Genomic DNA, 21,236 nt, shown 5'->3' with positions numbered 1-21,236 from the left:
GGTAGCTAAAACCTGAAAGTAACACAAGGGAATTTACTTAACCTGGTAAGATGAAACAAGTATTTAAGGAAATAAATACAATAGATAGTCACCCTGTGGTCCAAACATTGGCTCTAGGTAACTGTCACTGCTGAAGTGACACACCATCCTAAGAAAATGGGAAAAGGGGGTTGTGGATAGATGGATGGATTTATAAAACCATCACATGATATCAGCAGAATGCTGGACATGCTGAATTCTATATGGCCTGAAAACAGAAGCTGATTCACTGGTTTAAATAATTTTAACAGAAGAGATGCTGAAAGAAAACTCCAAAGGAATAGACCTTTATTGTCAAGGGCTATAAGTACAAAGGCTAGCAGAGAGACTGAACCACTCATAAGGGAAAAGTGAGTTACTGCTGTGTACTACTGTTGATTTTAAGAAGGGGAGGTGCTAAACTGAGAGGTAGGATCTCTGTTGTGTTGTTGGCCCATAAAAGAGCTTCATCAATTACTAGGGATTTAGACAGCTGGGAAAAAAAACACTCAAGGCAAAAAACTTGGCATGAAAGCAAAATATTGGTGAGTGTCAAAGAGAACAATTTAGGTAAAACGTAAAACTTCTCCTGCAACCTTTTGAGTGAAAGTATGCGCTTCATGAACAATGAAAAGGTAAACATTCAGGAGGGTTGGATTATACTTCTTGATAGGGATTCCACGTCTGCAGTCAACAAGTAATAACTGGAGGGTGTCGTGTTCAGAAAACCATTTTAAAAAGGAAACTGGGCAAACATTACCTGGGGGTTGGGTAGGAGTAAACTGAAGGATGCCTGACAAATGAGATTACCTAACAGATCAACTAAGTGCTCAGCAACAGCTGCAACAACATTTTCTTCAATGGAATCCTCCAAACCCAGTGATGGAATCTGGGCCTACAAACATTCATAACAGTACAATAAAGACTGAAGAGAACTTCAGCTGGAATGAAACAAAAATGAATCAGTGGGTGATCCTGAATAACAGATGATTTGCTTTTGTTTATCAAATAATTTCTAGGATGCAAGTTGAAACATTTCTGGATAAGAAATAAGACATTACGAAAGTTGTCTTCTGTGACTGCAGAAGGGTTACTACTATTGAAAATAAAAATTCTAGTTGGATCAAACAAACCTTCTTAATGAGGGTGGTATTCAAACATCAACTACCTATTACCATCATAATTATCAGTGGCAACATAGTAGAGGGGGATAACAACAGATAATATCTTTAGGAAAACAAATGATAAAATAAAACATTCAATTCACAAATGCTTAGCCTGAAAAAATGATCTTACAAAGAAAGGAATTGAATCCAAGCAGCCAATCATTATCAGAAACAGTGTTTACATAAGACAGGTAAATAAAAGTAAACAAAAATGTCAGCAGATGCTTCATTATTTCCTGGTTGGTTTAAAGTTTTCTCCCGCTGGGTTGTTTCTTGCCTTGTACTTAGACTTAGAACTTAATGATGCTAATTAGATTCAATGACGTGTCTTAAATTACTTTAGATAATGCTGGAAGATTTCCTTCAGGTTATAAGCATGAGAGATTGAAAATTCATGACCAGCCTTTGTACTCTTCAGTCTTTCAGAATTGTGTGAAAATGTAGGCCGTTTATTTCAACATTCACATATCTAGTGGTTTAGGTCTGTGATGTATGAAAATAACAACAAAAAGCCATAAGTACTGCAAAATCCTAACAGACTGCTTCCTATGGTCTGGATTTGAATGAATTATTCCCCATAAAAGAATATTCAATTTATAACAAAAATAATAAAATGATTAACAACATTCCTGTCATGGATATGAACTGTGAAACAATATCCTAGTTTAAAGATACTTTGAGGTACATCTATACAAAATCTTAAATCAATACATATCCAGAACAGCAACGAATGTTACAAGTCAAATAAAACCGTTTAGCCTCTCTATAGAGTCCTGCATACATTCCTTTGTTGATGAACATCAATCATCGCCATGTACATAAATATTTACTGTGCTCTTTATGACATTTTTCTCACCATGTCATTACAAAATATATATATATATATATATATAAGGCCTGATAGAAAACACCAGCACTCCCATAACCGTACATGAATTGCACAGAATTTTATTCCAGTGGAAACTTACATTTATACTTGAGTAAGTTCAAGGAAAAAAAAGACCATCACAAGAGATAGTCTTTAAAATGATTTATGCCTGGCTGTCTGGTGGTACTTCCATACTTTAAGGTATATAGGACTATTCATGGCACACTGCTGTAAAGTGGGATGGAGTGGTTATAACTGTAAACTAAGAGGCACTTACCCATCCTAACTCTTACCCAATAACCGTACTTATAATGTTAAATATTCAGCTTATATATCCAATCAGAAAAAAAATTATTAACTGGCAATCAGTTTCTGTGATACAAGAACAATAAATTTGAACATTATAAATAATTTGGTACCAAGAAGCCTAGGTTAGGCCACCATAACAGTATTTAGAGTCCCAACATATTAGTTAAAATTTGTAGGAAAAACTGCAAGCAAAATATTACCTACAGTAAAATCAAGTCACAATTTGTAGTTCTTATCATTCTATACAAATACATATTTACATATACAGTTACATTTTTTACATTTAAAGCAATGACCCTAACTTTACACTTCTGCTGTTTTGCAGATCTGTATTTCCTTTCCAAAGTGCTGTACACTGAACATATTTTGCTTAGCATATGGCGCTGCAGACTCAAGGACTGTAGGCGAATTTGTGTGTGCGGCTCCTAAGGTGAGGCCTTGCCAAATCCTGGGTACAGTACTACCACTGTCACTGCAGCCAGTACTGCCATCACTGGCATCCAAGGTAGCCATCGATTCTAAAAATAAAATGTTTACAATTTAGTGTATTTTATCCAGTTTTACCATGGCAAACAACACGGATTTCCTTCTTCTGTTACCAATTTTTTTTATTACTCTGGAATTTCTAAAAACAGAGGAAAATGTAATTACTGAATAGCTGATACTTTTCATGAACAGCTTACTTATCACTAAAAATGATTTTGCAAGTTTAAGTTCTTTACATCATATAGCAAGCGTATCAGACAAGCATATACACTAAATGAAAGCAAGAAGCTGTTTGAAACAATTTACTAAATCCAATCTTGGTTCAGTCACAAAAAACACTGCAAACCAACATATGTGGTATGGGAAATACTAGATACAAATAAAATAAATAAATAAATAAAATACTTCACTTCTAAGAAACTACCAGCACAAGGTGACATTTATTGTCATGCATTACTGTTTGACTTTCAACAGCTAAACATACATATGCAACCCAGTCTTCCAATACATCTCAAAAACATTCTCTAAAAATTACCTTTTAAAATGAAATAACTGCACCATTCTGTTTTTGCTAAAAAGCAAGTAACTAAGAAAACAAAACAGGAAATACAACAAAGGTACAGAATCAACAGTCTCAACATGATTTTTCCCATGCACATCTCATGTCCGTGATATGTTAACCCCTTAACTGCAGAGCATTTTGAAATAGTTGTTTCCCAGAATACTGGCTGTTTCTGGCAATTTTTGATATGCGTGTTTAAAAGCTTACATATCCAAAATTGTTCAACATTTACTCATTACATTTTCAGGGAATGTCAATGGCATAAAAAACATGATTTGTCTGGCTACTTATCAAAGACAAAGGATCAAGGTGTGTCTTACATTTTAATTAAAGAAACATTTTCACTGTTGTGTTATGCCTGAACATACATAAAACATCACTTCTGTATAGAAACACATACACTTTTTAGGTCTGAAATTACACCAACATAACATATTTAGGTTTTTGTAGCTATTGCTCTCTCTGACAGGTCATCATGAAACTTTTCAGGAAGCAGCAGAAACAATGTACTCAGCTGCAACGTACATTTTAAGACTGCAATTCTATCATCAGAGCTTCCAGAGCAGCAGACCTCTGAACTTGACTTCACAGTTTTAACTGCTGTAAGTAAAAGCACTGTAAACGGTGATAAACAGCATTTTTTTTTCTAATGAAACATATATATAAGGTTTTTACTATTAATCTAATGAGAACTCAGGAAAAAAAGCATTCTAGGTCATTACTGTGCTATGCATACTGAGCAGAAGTTCAAAACAGCTCTTAATGTAAACTGGGAGTAATGCAAAGTTTCACAGTTTATAGATAATGGTTCATCTGCCATAAGGCCATTTAAAACAAAGACTCCAGGTTCAAAGCATATGCCAAAGGTCCCACTCAGAAGACAAGTGATTTTTAAAGTTGTAAAACAGGATGCAGAAGGAATCACCACTGGAAAGCACCACTCTGTTATATTCCAAAAAATGTCTTTTATTGTAATACAATTAAAATGAAAAATAAGCGCTTTCGCGTAGCTAAACTACGCTTCTTCAGATATAATTTTGATAAAAGGACTCGTTGTTTTATACTAACTTTTGGCGCTCAAACCAGAAACAATTATTCAATTAGCCTAAATACATTGTTGGTTATTTAAAGTGCTCAGTTCATTTTTAGTTGCACAAGTAACTGAAAAATACTTAAAGAACATTGTTTAATAGTACCGTAGATATACTTACACAATTTTTAATGTTTCAGCATGTTCTGTGACTCATTTTATCAGATGTTACATAACTATCGATTTTAAAAATATTTCATTTGATCATTTATACAAAACTTGAAAGCTTGAAAACATTTAAAACATGTATTTTATACATAATAAATATAACTAATAAATAATCTGTGGAATGCATATGTTCTATTGAGCTATAAGATACATATGTTCTGATGAGGTGATGCTATACTACAACTATAAATATGACTACAATTCAGGTCCGTGAATAGGCCATCAATTATAATTTTTAAGATGTCCTATTCTAGAAAAAAAATGTGTTAAAAATGTTTAAAATTGCATAGCATTTCTTAAAAGAATTTTAGTAGACTAAGGATATCCAGAGTTTGATGAGATATGTATATATTTTATTACATTCACTATTATAGCACATTTACATTTCCACTGAATTAAGGGTTTTTGTTTCATTTTTTCCTTAGATAATATATCAAAAGGTGTGTGTGTATATATATATATATATATATATATATATATATATATATATATATATATATATATGAAAAGGTGTAATTTATATTTCTAAATTGTTGGATATTTCCTGCTAATTATAAATTATAAAATATACAGTATATTCTAAAATTTTTTATTCCCTTAATATTTAGTAATTAATACTTATATATTTAAAATATAAAAAATATGAAAAAATTCTGTAATAATTATAACTTTCTATTATTTAATACGGGTTTCACAGATATAAATTGATTAATGCCTGGTTTGATATGTGCTCTTAAAGTCAAAATCCATTTGAGTTCCACGTTAGCCAAATGATTCATTTTATCACCCCCTCTTGAGTTTGGTGTAACTAATTGTAAAACCCTGAAGCTGAATTTATGGGTATTATTGTCCTGTACATGTTTAGCTAAGGCATTTTGTTCATTCCCTTTCCTTATGTCGTATAAGTGATTGTAAACCCTATCTCTTAATCTTCTTTTTGTTAAGCCTACATAAAATGCCTGGCAATCGTCACAGGTTGCTAAATATATAAGGTTAGTACTGTTACAATTTGAATAACATTTAGCAGTGACCACAAGGATAAGTTCCAACTTGGACATGTTTAGTATTATTATAAATATTGTCTTTTCCTATACATAAAATTTGTTTTAGGTTTTTGCAGTTCTTAAAACTAAATCTGGGATAGTCACCAACTAGTCTTTTGGTAAGAGGATCCATAATAAGAACATTCCAATTCCTACGAATTATCTTTTTTAGTGTGTTGATATCACTAGTGTATTTCATTATAACTGGTATTTTATCTATGAAGGTTTTTTGTTTAGACATCATTGTATGAGGGGCTTTTTTGGAATAAATTTGAACTATGCCTCCATCTAACAGTGTGTTTCCTATTGTTTGCTGTTTGCAATTTTTAACCATGTTATTATTATATCCCCTTTCTTTAAAAAATGATTCTAACTTTTCTACTTCAGATGTAAGTATATCTACCTCTTCACAAATTTTAGATAATCTAATAAACTGGCTTTTAACTATCCCAGGAAAAGTGTGCCTAGGATGCATGCTCTCATATCTTAATAATGTATTTCTCCAAGTGGGTTTTCTGTAAAGGGAAGAACAAATAGTGCCTTTATCTGTAAGTTTCAGGGATAGGTCTAAAAAGTGAATATGATCCTGAGAGGCTTCCATTGTGAATTTTAAAAAAGTAGTGGTGGTCTCTAGGTAGGTAAGAAACATTTCAAAATCAGTCCTATTACCCTCCCATATAATAAGGACATCATCCACAAATCTCCTGCAAAATTTAACATTCTTATACTGAGTATGATTGAAAAGAAAATTAAGTTCCCATTGATAAACCACAAGGTTAGCATAAGTATTAGCACAGGGGGTGCCCATGGCTACCCCCATTTTTGTAAATAACTTATGTTCTTAAACTTAAAGATGTTATTGGTTAGTACCAATTCGAGCAGATGACTTATGAGAATTTGCCTACTATTACTGAAATTGGAATACTGTGCTAATATTTCTCTTATGGCTTGAAGTCCGTATTCATTAGGGATACAAGTAAACAAATCTTTTACATCCATAGTTATTAACAAATATTCTGAAATATTTTTACTTAGTTTCAGATATCTCAGGTGGTCTAAAAGATGATATGAATCTTTAAGAATGCTAGGAATGTTATTTACCACTGGCCTCAATAGATGTTCAACAAAAGAGGAAATAGTGGAGGTAGCCCATTTTTCACTAGATACAATCGGCCTCATGGGTACCGGTGATATATTTTTATGGATTTTTGGTAAACCCTTAATTATAGGGGTAGTCGGGAACTCAATTAAAAATATTCATAAATTTCTGATTTGTCCACACATTAATAAATCATATAAATCATAATGTATATTTTTAATTATATTTTTAACTTGATCTTCAGTGATAATCTGATAGGTACTATCATCATTTTTATTTGATTTTTAAAGTTATTTAGTGAATCACTCTGCCTCACACATTCAGGTGGAATTTTGTTTCATACACTGACCATAGAAGGGAAGTAAATCTTACATTTAATGAGGATCTACATATTTGAAGGTAAAAAAGCATCATCTTGAAAAAGATCTATGTTCATTACAGTACTGAATTCATCATGTAGTGCCCTAAATGTTAAGCATAGTTTGCTATTTAACTGCCTACAGAGTACAGGCCAAGTAACTCGGATCTGATACAGTAGCTGAAAGACTTAAAAGCTGTAATTCATTTGGTGAACTTCCTCTGTACATTCTCCAAAATCAGTAAATTATATCTACTACAGGAACGAAACAGGGAGTTATAGTCTAATACTCGCCAGACATAAGAAACAAAAAGCCTCACCAGAGTGGTGTGTGCCCATCTACTGAAATTTTTAAAAATGAACCCAACAACATGCATTGTTTTACTTTAAATTTGTGTGTCAGTTATTCTAACACCAAGATCTTTATATTGCTTTAGCAATGTTAATTCTAAATTACCCATGCAGACTTTCCATACGAGGAAAGCTTCCCAAAATACAAAACTACATTTATCCTGATTTAGGTTTACTCCTATATTCCTCCACCAACAGTGTACCTTACTTAGGTAATTGCTAAAGTCAAAGACATCATTATCACTGGTAAATGGACACCTACTTTATATCGTCTGTATATCCTGATAACCAATACCACATAATGAAAGAAAAAAAGAAGTTATGTTCTTACTATAACATTTCATTAACCTGAGGGACTCTGTTCTGATGCTCAGAACTGACTGGACATTCACTTAAAAAAAAAATTTCTTACTATTTCCACTTTAACAAAATGGTTCTCATAATCTGTTTTGGTTGACGTTAAGGAACATTTTAACTTTTTACTAACATGGCTGTAAGCTTTTCTTGCAGAAAATATGTTCTACGTTTTTATAAGTTCATAGATGTATGCTAAGCTAATGAACACCAGGGCGTTTTATGACTAGCCAAGCAACCAAAAGTATCCTTTAAGTTATTGTGCATTAGGTTTTTAAGGGGTTGCATTTTAGTCAGGGCATAATTTAATGGTTGTCGCTGTCCTTCGGAGATGTAGGTGTCAGGCCAGGGGTACATTTCTCATTTCCCATCCACTGGGTTCCAGGCTCCATTTGAATAAGGTTTGGGAAGGGCTCTGCTTCACATGGATGGGAAGCCTGCTCCAGACAACAGGGATTCTCTGGGGTACATACCTGCCCCTCCAACATGTCCTATTCAAGTCACCAAAAAAGATCTAGTAGTTCTGGTGCTGTTCATTTTGTGGATATGCAAAAGGTCCATCAGAGTGGGATCTAAAAATGCCTTGTATGTCGAGCCTAAATCACCTCTAAGCAGTCTGGAGGAAGAGTATAGATATAGGGCACTGAGGCGATCTGCATAGGACACTGTTTATGTCTTGCATTCATTTTGTGAGAAACCTCTGTGGACCTTTCACGTTGCTGCATATGCCTGGTCATGGAACAAACAGAAGAGAGTACTATACTCAATGATGGGTCTGATGAGGACTAAGTACAGTGGCAAGATGATGTTCCTGGAACTAGATGCCATGACCTTACATACAAGTCGAGTGACAAAGAATGATTTTATTACCATCTTAGACACATGTTGGTCGAAAGCCAGGTTACTATATAAATGAGTTCCCAAATCCCTAACTACTGTGTCTACTTTTAAGGCTGTTTTATCAATAAGGTAGTTTCCGTAGACGGCCAGTTTCCCAAAAGATACTAACATGCATTTCTTGGCATTCAGTTTTTAAGACAGCAAATTTCCCCTCTCTCTGCCTTCAATAAGCATGAAGATGCTTCAAAATCTGTCCTCCTGTAATTATAATGAATTTACTTCTGAGGTGAAGTACTCACTATCTTAATTCAGTTGCATCCAATTTATACTGTTGAGTTGCTGTCATTCTTTCACTCACAGAAAAATAAATGCTAGATGGTCAGAACTGCCCCAAAACACTAAAGATCAGCAAAATGTATTATTATTAGGAACAGTTTTTGTTAAAGTCTAGCATGTTGTTTTTTCTTGTTGGAAAGTCAATTAACTGAACAAAGTTTTTTAGAAGTATTAAATTACATAATCCATCTCAAAAACAACTGAACAATTACCACTGGCCAAACTGATGTGTGGAAAATTAAAACAAAACTAAAATGATATTATCCAAAATCCATGATTTTCGCCATACTAACAAGTGTGTTCTGTCTGGTCTGGAAAGGGGGAGGCTGGAACTATTATAATGTGTCAAAAGTTTCAGGGTGGTACTACTGACGTAACTCTGGAGTTCCACTTTGAAAGTTTACTACCGTCCAATACTGGAAGTCTTGAATATAAATCTCCTGTAACAAAAAACATAACTCCTCCACCCCTGGAATCTGATCAGAGGCACTCATATTTACTCTAACCTAACTTAATCTAAAACTTAAACTTAATCTAACCAAGTGCTAAATCTTTACATTGCCATTACAATAACAGAAAATTTAAATTTAAAACAAAATCCTCTAAGTTCTTACAGTTTGTTAGAGAGACTATGAGCAATGACATAGTAGATCTTAATCATGACTCACAGAAAGGGTCTTCCTTTGTCACTGTCACTATTTGCTGACTGAAATCTAAACCTTTATTTCTGAATATTTGTATTCAATACTTTGCCCTCTTGACAGCGTAAATGAAATGTGTATTTGTAAATTTTCTTTTAGTATGAAATTCTTCCGATATACTTTACATATTGAACTCATATTCATTACCAAATTTGCCTAACCATTTATTAAAAAAAATAGTTGGTAAGTGAAGTAGATGAAAGATTCACTTTAAATTCTGACAAATCTGAAAAATGTCCAAAATACAATTACACATGTGATACTATGGGGTAGAAGTTAAATCATTGATATTAATATACATGACTAATTAATGAAATTAACTTTCACAAGGTAGAATTTTCAAGAGGGAATTATATAATGTCTTGACAGTTTGCACCCATTGAGGAATGACACAGGGGTCTTGTTTTAAGTCAGTAACATTGAGTCAGGCAACATTAAAACACCATCTGAACAATGAGGGTGGAAATAATTTTGTTCAGTATTTACTGTTCTTAAAATCACTTTGAAAATTTCCTCCCAGTGCTCACATTTTAGTTTTCTTAACCTGGTAGGACTTAATGAACTGCCACAGCTACTACTACTACTATTTCTAACCCTTTTTGCATTACAACATGTATTTGAGAAATCACTTTGTGTCAGCTACCTCTGCTGACTCAAAATTGGTGTTTATAACAAACCTATTTTTACTAGTTACAATTAGGCAACCTGTCACCAAATAGCTTCCTTAGGTTCATAAGTGTGTAATAAGCCAACAGCCACTGTGGTCTTTTATTTGTTTGTGTACACACCTCTGCATGGTCAAAATTAATGTTTGCAACAAAACTCTTGTTATTTTATTTATTTATTCTTTGTTGACCAGGTTACTCCCACTAGCCTGGTAGCCTCGTTTTAGGGGAGACCCGAGGTAGTATTTATACTACTAGGGCAAATTTGGCCAGGGCATCGAGGACATTTCTCTACTCTTTTCGATAGGTGCCGTGGGATCTTTTACACCCACCTGAGCTACCACCAACTTAAGCCTGGAGCCTCGGTTTAACATCTCATCCAAAAGAAGACACACACAGGAGTGCAGCACCTCCCCATATGCTGCACTGAAGTGACAGTAATCGATCTACCAGGTGTGGAAATACAATCACAGCCAAAAGGTGAGTGTGGTACCTGGTGCACCACTGACAATTAGTTATCAGTTAGAAAGTAACATCCCTGACACTGAGGAGCTTTTTCAGTGTGGTGAAATGACTGGCTGTTTGTGCACATGCTTCTGCTAATACAATTTGTAAGTCTTCTCTCCATATGAAAAGTAGCTATATTTCTGCAATTTAAGTAGATATCATCACTGTAAACTACCCCAACTTCCCCTTCAGTTACACTAGTAACATGTCTCTCTCTCCAAATTTCTTTCCTAATGACATCAATCTCAGACTGTATATGTACTATTGTGCTATGCTTGCTATAAAGTGCTCTGTCAATATTTACAAAGCAATTACTTGCCAAACTAAGCACACTACATCTACAACACTGTCAGATCAGCTTTTCTTCTAAAAGTTTTTGAACCCCAGTATGCTCAAGGCGATCCATAGCAAACACAAGGAAATATAATGAAAACAAAGAAAAAAGAAATGTAACATTTGACCTGAAATTGACTTAAGTTCCTGCTGTATTCTCTTATTATGCATACCTCTATAAGACACTAGAGGTGTATTACCATCCTCACACTGCACGACACTCACAGAAACCATCTTTCTTATAGTATCACAGCCCCCCCGCCTGACTCCAGGAACAAGCACACAGAAAAAACAAGATTTAAATCTGGTCTCTTGCTTGTGAGTTACATACCAGATAATAAAACAAAAAATAAAATAATGCAGGATAACTAATTTTAAGTTACAGATATAGCTCTTATGTGACAGACTGCAGCAGTGAACACATCTGATGTAGTGCCTAATTTTAAAAGACCATATTTAAGTTCTCCTTTCAGATATCACTGTGAAACTTTAAGGAATTAACAGCAGGGTGATCAGCTACTAAATGCACCTAACTTGTATTCCATCTTCAAGAATTTCAGTGCACTCATATTGTCATTTCACATTTAAAGACTGTCACAATATTTTTTTTTTTTAAAGTTGACAAGCCTTTTGTAGCTCAGTCACACTACCAAATATCTAACCTAGAACTTCAAATTTGCCTAACCTAAGCAATTCATTACATGTCAAAAACACCTTTATATATGATGGATGACAACTAACATATTTGAGGTTATACACGTCTGATGTACCAAAAAAGTGCTACATCCAAATATCACTGTAATGCAATAATTTGTGAAATGGAATGCATAAAGGTTAGAATTTAAGAAATGAAAAAAAAAGTACTACCTTCATTAATATTTCTTTCAAAAACATACAAAATATCTCTATGAAACAATAATACACTTTACAGTAATCCAAAGGTAAAAAAACACAATAATAAACTGTAAATAAAATAAAAGACGTAGAAATGAGCAAACCAAACCAAATCATGAGTGAACAGGTGATCTGCTGTGGTGACCCCTAACCGGGAAAAGCCGAAAGAAGAAGCTGAGGGCAATGTGCAGTTACTAATACCCACAGATCTATCTGGTTTCTTGTCAGGAAAAAAGTGAAAGAGCAAAGGATCACAGTAATACATTTCAGCTCCATGTTTTCCATCACTATGCTGTCTCCACCCGCAAACAAGCCACAACAATGATTACTTTATTGTGATCAGTCTAACTCCTTCATTTTCTTCTACAGACTACCCTCCCAAACACCCACTTCTCGTGGTTACATGTGATGTGTGATCAATCAAAGTGGTAAACATAAAGCCAAATTAATGGTGGCTTACTCCATATCAATCAGAGTACAATTACACAATTAAAAAATATAGTCTACTGTTACCAGTGTCAACAGATCCATCTGGTTTCCTGCCAAAAATCAAAAACACATTATCTTCTGGAAAAGACCATCCTAAAAAATCCAAACAGCTGTAGCACCCGATAGCTTTTATTCATACTAGTAGAGGTTTGTAGGAAAAGAAACTACAGTTGTGTAAGAACTTAACTGTATGTTCAAACTCCAAACTACTGCAGTAGTTTTTCGCTATTTGAGCTGTTTCCTGCTTAGGAAGTAACAACCGGACTGAACGCAAAGCTTTGGCTCCCTCCCACACCTTCCCCTTGGCTGCTGAATGGCCAGCACCAATCTGATAAATAGTGGCCAAAAAGAAGTAACTTCAAGACTTTCCTGATGTAGAAAAAATAGGAAGCAACTTTATCCTGAGCCTCTAATCAGATATAAACACAAAAGCATTTAATATCACCCAAAAACAAATAAGAATAGGAAAGAAAGGGAGAGTGGGTGCGGTCACTGCAGCAGTGTGGAATTCAATCAACTGCTATGCTAAGTTCTTACACAACTGTACAATATGCATCACACCAACCGCTGCAGTAGCTTTGGCTATTTAGACTGATTACCAAACCTTATCCAAACTGGGAGAATGAAGGAAAAGGGTCCAGGAGCCCATGGAGAATGGTCCTTGCAAAGCTAGCTCTGGACCTGGAAAAGGAATCTAGTTTGTAATGTATGTACAGAGGACCAAGTAGCTGCTTCTAGAATGCTTCTAGAGTACATACCAGTCTTGCACACTAGTGTACAGGATAAGGGTCTCAGAACATGCCTTGATACTGCCTGGAACAGATTTGCTATGGTGTGAATAACAAAAAGGAATAGCCAAGGACAGGCATCTAGAAAGAGCTTGTTTTGAGACAAGCTGCACTTTCTTAGTCCCATCATAAGAAAAAAAAAAACAGATGATCAGCTTTTTTAAAGGACTTAACTCTGTCAATACAGTATAAGAGCTGTCCATGCATATCTTGAGTATGTAGAATCTTCTCTCTCTGGTTTTGGGTAGAACATAAGAAGAATGATGGCTTGATTCAAAGTAAACAGCATAAATTAGATATTTGTTCATAAAGTAACCCTATTCTTGTGCAATACTAGACAAGATTCACCCACCAAGAAAGCTTGCAACTCTAATCTTCTTATTGATCGGATATGTGCAAGAAGAGCAACAGTTTTCCAAGTAATGAACTGTAAATCTGACATGAGTGGGTTCAACTGGAGACATGGTTAGCTTTTCCAACACAAAGTTAAGGTCCCAAGAAAGAGACACATTCTTTTCTTGGTGGCCTCATGTGTAAAATGCCTTTCAAAAATTGCTTAACTAAAAAATCAGGACAGGAGTGGAGTCATGGGCAGATGTACTGAAGAAATAAAGTACAGTTTTGTACCTACCATAAATGTAGATGTTCGAAGATCCACATTGCTGCAGTCCTTACTTATGGGTAGTCCGCTGTCCTCGGTCGGCCCGAATACCAAAGTATTAGGCTGACGTCGGTCATGGGCGCCTAGATCTGACATCAGAGCGTCAGGGTATAAAGGCGCATGATCGACGTCATATCCTCAGTCTTTTCTTGCCCCAGATGTCAGAAGGCCAAACCAGAAAGGCCACAGCCAAAAACAGAATACCTCCCAAAAACATGCCCAACAACAACCATCACCTAAAGCATAGCACCAAGTCAAACTACAGTGGGGAAGGAGGGAGGTAAATTGGACTGCAGCAATGTGGATCTTGAACATCTACATTTATGGTAGGTACAAAACTGTACTATGTTCTTCATCTCACATTGCTGCAGTCCTTACTTATGGGTAGAATCCCAAAGCAACGGGAAAGGGAGGATGGTAAAAATCATAAAGCATTAGGGGCCGCTAAAATGCCCTGTAAAATTGCAGTGGCAAATCCAGCCCTTGACTTAGAATAAAGAGGAAGGTGGAAATGTTTAGAAAAGGTATGCACTGAACTCCAAGAAGCTGCCTCCAAAATGTCTTTTGTAGCTACCCCCCTTAGAAAGGCCGTAGAAGTAGCAGTAGCCCTAGTGGAATGAGGCCTGATTCCAGCAGGAATCTCCTTACCATGATGGGAATAACAGAAAGAAATACAAAACCCAATCCATTTAGAAATAGTTTGTTTTGAAACAGGTTTACCCTGTGAACCCAAAGCAAAAGAAACAAACAATTGCTGAGACTGTCTGAACTCCTTGGTTCTGCTCAAATAAAAACGCAACTGCCTGTGAATATCCAAAGTATGCAAAGTTTCTCCCCTTTATTTTGGGGTTTGCATAAAAAGTAGGCAAATGAATAGTTTGATTTAAGGCCACACTAGAAACCACTTTAGGCATAAAGGAAGGATTAGTACATAAAGATACCCTATCCTTATGAAAAATCAGGAAAGGCTCCACTGCCATGAGGGCCTGTAATTCAGAAACCCTTCTTGCAGAGGTAATGGCCAACGAAAAAGCAGTTTTCCATGACAAATACTTTAACTCGGCAGTAGCTGCAGGCTCAAAAGGTTGTAGAGTAAGTTTTTCCAACACAAAATTGAGATCCCAAGCAGGAGTAGGAGCTCTACGTGGGGTCTTATATTCTTTGCCCCTCTAAGAAATTGCTTAAACCAAGGATGAGAGAATAAAGGAGGGTCACAATCATAGTGAGCAGAAATGGCTGCAGCATGAACCTTTATTGAGGAGAAAGACAAACCCTTGTCCAAAAGCTCAGTAAGATATTGAAGAGCAACACTTAAATCAGGTTTGGAGACATCAAGGTCCTTTCCTTTGCTCCAAATAAAAATCTCCTCCATTTATCCGTAAACTTTCCTGGTACTAGGCCTCCTGGCCTCCAAAATAACATTCAAAACTTGTTGTGGAAGCTGAGACCTTCCAGAGTCTAAAACAGAATATGCCAGGCTGTTAGATGCAGAGACTGAATCTTGACATTGAGGAAGTGACTGTCCTTTTGTGACAAAAGGTGCGGAATCAAAGGCAGAGGCCATGGAGGTTCTCGTACTAAACTCCTCAGTAGTGGGTACCAGTGTTGTCGAGGCCAATCCGGTGCTATCAAAATCATGGTTGGCTTGTCTTGTCTGGCCTTCAAAAGTACCTTGGGAAGAAGAGGCAGAGGTGGAAAGGCATATACATGCAGATTGTTCCAACTGAATGATAGAGCGTCCACCTTCCAAGCTGTGTGATGAAACATTTTTGTGCAAAACTTTGGCAACTGGTAATTTAGTGGAGAAGCGAACAGATCTATGTCTGGAGTTCCCCATAACACTGTCAACTGTTGAAATACATGAGGATCCAATTTCCACTCGTGAGGATCCACTATTTGTCTGCTCAATACATCTGCTAAGGAGTTCTGTGCTCCTGGTAGAAACCTTGCCTGAAGATTGAGGTGTAGATTGAGAGCAGTTTCCCACAGAATCATTGCTTGCCTGCAAAGAGGGTAAGAATGGGTTCCCCTGCTTGTTGATGTACCACATGACAGTAGTGTTGTCTGTTTGAATCAACACCTGCCCTGGGTGAAGTAAATCTTTGAAAGCCATCAATGCAAACTGGACTGCTAACATTTCCTTCAAGTTGATATGCAAATGTTGGAGTTTGACAGGCCACGTGTTTTGCACCCATTTTCCATTGAGGTGTGCTCCCCAAGCCTTGTCCGAGGCATCTGTCGTTAGAATCTGACTCGCCTCTGGCCGGGTCACAGAGAGTCCCTTGTTTAGGTGACATTCCTGAGCCCACCACAAAAACTCCTTCTGAATGCAAGGTATTATCTGAATGACAGTGTCTAGATCTTGGCAGTGCTGTGTCCACACATTTTTGAGATACCATTGAAGCTTCCTCATATGCAATTTGGCATTGGGAAACACCAGAATACAAGATGCCATGAACCCCAAGGCTTGAAGGACTGTCCTTGCAGTCAGCCTGGACCGTAGAGACATTTGCTGGAAATAAAGAGAAAGGCTTCTTTGTCCGGGGTCAAAAAGGCCATCTGGGAAGCTGTATTCAGTCTCACACCCAGAAAGCACATGTCCTAAGAGGGTACTAGACTGGACTTTGTTTCGTTCACAGAATACCCTAGGCATCTTAACACTGCCATCACATACTGTAGATGATGAAGAAGTTCGTCCTTTTCTTGTGCAATAATCAGGCAGTCGTCCAAATAAGGATAAATCTGTATTCCTCTTAGTCTGAAAAATGCTATCACTGGAGCCAGAACCTTTGTGAACACTCTGGGCGCAGTAGATAAGCCAAAGGGCAATGCAGAGAACGCAGGTACCTCCTGCAACTGGGCCTGATAGGAACATGAAGGTAAGCCTCTTTGAGATCCAGAGTAACCATCCAGTGATCTTTTCCCAACAGAGGTAAAAGTTGTTGTAAAGTCAGCATCTTGAACTTTGGAATGTCCAGGTAAGTGTTGAGGATAGATAAATCCAAAATTGGTCTCCACGTGTTCCCTTTCTTTGGAACTAGAAACAGGCGAGAATAAAATCCTAGGCCCACTTCTGACAGAGGAACTGGCTGCATAGCTCCTATTTGAAGAAGTAAAGAAATTTGTCTGTGAGCCTCTATCCTTTGCCGAGGAGGGACGTCTGGCATGCCTTTGAAAGGAGGCATGGTGTGGAAATAGAACTTGTAACCTCGGTTTATAATGTCCAATACCCATTTGTCCTGGGTGACTAAATGCCAATTTTGCTTGAAAAGAGCCAACTTTCCTCCCAAAGGAGCTGCCCGGCAAGAAGAATCTGGCAGCTGAAAATGCAGGTCATTGGGCTAAATGCCAATTTTGCTTGAAAAGAGCCAACTTTCCTCCCAAAGGAGCTGCCCGGCAAGAAGAATCTGGCAGCTGAAAATGCAGGTCATTGGGCCTGTTTACGAAAGGACTGGCCCCTGCCCTCACCAGCAGATTGAGCAGGCGAACTCCATTGTCTCGGCCTGAAGGTACTCTGAGCTCTGCCCCTACCAAGCCTAGATCTACCCCTAGACTGAGAATCAGAAGTAGGGTACGTCCACCCCTTAGTAGGCCAATTTCTACTAAACTTTGGAGGTTGTACCTGCAAAAAATCTTTAACAGTCTGCATAGACTTAGCCTTGTCTTCCATTTTCTTTAAGACTGACTCCACAGGAGGACCAAACAAAACTTCAGACTGTAAAGGGGCATCCAGAATTCTAGACTTAACATGCTCAGACAAATTCTGATCCTTAAGCCAGGCGTGCCTAAGAATAACTGAACTAGTGGCAGCCACCCTAGAAGAAGCCTGTAAAGCATCAAAACCACATTGCAAAGAGTGCTTACCCACCTGTTCAGAAACATGCACTAAATCCTGCAATTCTTTACACTCTATGCCCTCTGCCAAAGCATCCACTTTAGATCTTAGCTGAGAAAGGAGGAAATTCTGATACTTCAACCTATGAAACTGGCAGTTCAAAGCTCTCATTGCTAAAGTAGAAGAGGTATACACCTTCTTACCCCATCTATCCAAAGCTCTAGCTTCCTTATCCAGAGGAACCAGATTCTTAACAACAGAGGCTCTAACACCCTTAGGCCCCTGACTAATAGTTTCTGGGTCCACCCTAGGACTCTTATACAGATATTTATGAGCCTCAGGCACCCTGTAATACCTATCCGGTCTGTGGTAAAAACAAGAACTCCCTAAGCCTGTTCCGTGAATCAGAGTAATCCTGTTCCTCCCACTTAAAATGCTCCCTCATGGAATGCAGAGTTTCTGAAAATGAAAAATCCTCTGGAGGAGAAGCAGAAGGAGTGGAATCCTCTGCATCAGAATCAGAATAAGGAGGGAAATCTTGAATGTCTTCAGCAGAAGACTCTGAATCATCTGAGGCCTGCTCCAAACTTTCCAACTCTGGCTCCATCCTGGGCCTCTTATCAGGAGGGGGAATAGAACCTCTAATTAAAGTAATCAAATCCTCTGCCATTTTAAGCATGTGCTTTTTAGACACAGACCCTAAAGAACCAGAACTGACACCAGAGGAAGGCAAAACAGACCTGCCCTTAGAAGGAGCCTTAGAAACAGTAGCAGAAGGCCTAACCACCTTAGGCATAGAAGGGAGAATAGTAACCTGAGAGGCCCCTTCAGCCTGACCTGCCTCCTGAGAGGCCACATCTTGTAAAATCAAAGTTTCCCCCTGGGACTCAACAGAAACTTCAGCCGGATCCACCTGTTCAGCTGTAGCTTCTAAAGGTCCAGCGTCCGAAACGGACGAATCATCCTGCCTAGGCTTTAAAGATTTGTCTTTGCGCTTCTTAGTAGAAGCAGGCGTCGGAACATCCGACGGCATATTATAATTACACCTCTTGCCAAAGACTAACCTAGCGCAATCTAACCTCCGTTTTATAGTGCGCTTATTAAACCTAGCACAAAACCGACACCAGACTACGTCGTGCTCCGGTCCCAAACAAGGAATACAAAGCGAGTGGTAATCCCTATGCGGTATCTGTTTCCCACAAGAAATACAATTATTCACTTTTTCTGACATCCGGTAAGTAACTGAGGCAAGAAAAAACAAAAATATTCTCCAACGGGGTACTTAGCCCAACTTGGTATCTGTCTGAAACTCCGAAAACGAAAAATTTCAGAACGCCGAACGGCACTTGCAACGCTGCTTCTGCATCGGACCATGCGGCAAAAAAGACTGAGGATATGACGTCGATCATGCGCCTTTATACCCTGACGCTCTGATGTCAGATCTAGGCGCCCATGACCGACGTCAGCCTAATACTTTGGTATTCGGGCCGACCGAGGACAGCGGACTACCCATAAGTAAGGACTGCAGCAATGTGAGATGAAGAACATCTGCAAGATGAATGCTAACAGAGGAATAAGAAAGGTCAGAGGATACTAATTCACAAAGATATTAGAGAACCAGTGGTATATATACCTATTAGGGCCCTGATTACTGGATAGGCACTGAGTAAATGTTTTCCATTTGGCAATATATGATGTCCTAGTAGCATTTTTTTTTGCTTCCTTTAGAACCTGCCGCAAGTCCTCCTGAAGGAGGTGGCCAAATGCTATCAGAACTGAATCATCCAGGCAGCCAGTTGTAATTCCTTGAGAATGGGATGAATTAAACAGTTCTGGTCCTGTATGAGTAGACCCAATCTGTGAGGAAGTATGCAACAATTACCCCTTGCCAATTCCATAATACTTACCATAACTGTATGTTGATGGTCAAGTAGATCAATATTGCAATTCTGATTCTTGGGTCCAACGACCAGCCTGATTACCAGGGTCTTTGCATTTCCCATAGCTGATGGATGTCTGAAGACCGAAGTCTGGACATCAGGGAATGACAGGTATCTGTCAGCTCCATCTTCAGGTATTTCTAGACTGTGTTATGGAGTCTGTTGCCAGAGAACAACATGACCTTTCCAGATGTCAAAGTTTTAAAGAGAGAGAGAGAGACAGAAGATTTTAATTATGGACTATATAAGCAGGGGATGACAATGGATGAGAGCTCTATCCAGAAATCCCCCCACCATGAAGAGTATAACAAAGTAATGCAAATGCTATCCAATATGAAACAGTCTCTTTGGAGACTGGTCTATATTATTTCCTCATCAAAAGGACACTAGCAGTTACTCTGCTCTATTTGTGAACTTTGCTCTGTTCAGATAATGCCTGATCTGTAAGTGCACATCCAAGGAATGTAAGATTTTAGATGTATAACTCCTTTTAGGAAGTGTTTTAATTGGGGGTGAGAATAAACAGGGGGTGAAAGGGGGAGGAAGGCAGGCAGAGATGGTGGAAACATGCAACTTGATATTGGAATATGAAAGGCCCTGGTGAAATAACCCATAAAGATATTCCACCATTATCTGCATGAAGGAGGCATGATACTTTTTGTCTGGCACTAAGAAGAAAATTGCTTCTATTTGGATATTTTCTCATAGTAGGTTCTCAGACAGCACTGCAATAGAGTAGTTTGCATTTTTCAGGGATAGAATCCAATCCTCCATACTGTTAGTGAGTGTGGGCAGGTGAGGGTGTATGACAGATCCCTTTAGCTGGGTAAGCAGAGTGATCACCAGTGGGAGAATGTAGAATCTCCCTTCAGTGAGAGTCAAGGTGGGTGGGGGGGGGGACATGCTGCCTTAGTATCATGCTCTGCCTTGTCTGATCCTACTTTTATCAGAACCCTTGAGATCAGCGGTAATGGAGAAAAGGCATACAGGACAAGACATGTCCACCCGAACGCATCCGTTCCCCATGTCCTTGTCTGTTGTGTTCTTGAACGAGCCTTTGTAGTTGCTTGTTATGATGAAAGGCAAAGATCTATGCTGGAGTGCCCCCATTAATGGGGGAGGTCCAGGAAGTTCTCACTTTTCAGCATCCATTATTTGAGGTCCAGAAGGTCCTTGCTCAAAGAATCTGCTATGTTGTTTTTCTGGCTCAGGATGTAAGATGCTATAAGCGTCAGGTGCAGTTCATTCTTTCTTTTCCGTCCCTGCTCTGGACCACCCTAGGACCATCCTCGTCATGTGCGGTAGCCATTTGGACTTCATTTTTTTTCCACATCTGCTTTTTGTTATTTGGCATAAAGCAGAGTACTCAATCCTG

The 21,236-nt window shown here is 37.8% G+C and overlaps 1 protein-coding gene across 10 annotated transcripts in view; it reads right to left on the bottom strand.

The window, feature by feature from the left end:
* Positions 1-2,116: 2,116 nt before the first annotated feature.
* The window catches only part of LOC122807767 (sarcolemma associated protein), a 2,306,558-nt gene continuing 2,287,438 nt past the window's right edge, over positions 2,117-21,236 (bottom strand). For 9 of the 10 annotated variants that reach the window (XM_044078786.1, XM_044078776.1, XM_044078778.1 and 6 more), the window contains one exon: positions 2,117-2,879. In XM_044078786.1, coding sequence (XP_043934721.1) covers positions 2,787-2,879 — 93 coding nt within the window. In that variant the 3' untranslated portion in view covers positions 2,117-2,786. The remainder of the gene's footprint in view (positions 2,880-21,236) is intronic. The other variant, XM_044078779.1, reaches the window with a different exon arrangement.

This window comes from Protopterus annectens, chromosome 7.part1, assembly GCF_019279795.1.
Source record: "Protopterus annectens isolate FY-2018-M chromosome 7.part1, PAN1.0, whole genome shotgun sequence".
Classification (NCBI taxonomy): Eukaryota; Metazoa; Chordata; order Ceratodontiformes; family Protopteridae; genus Protopterus; species Protopterus annectens.
This window is presented reverse-complemented; position numbering and strand designations above follow the sequence as displayed.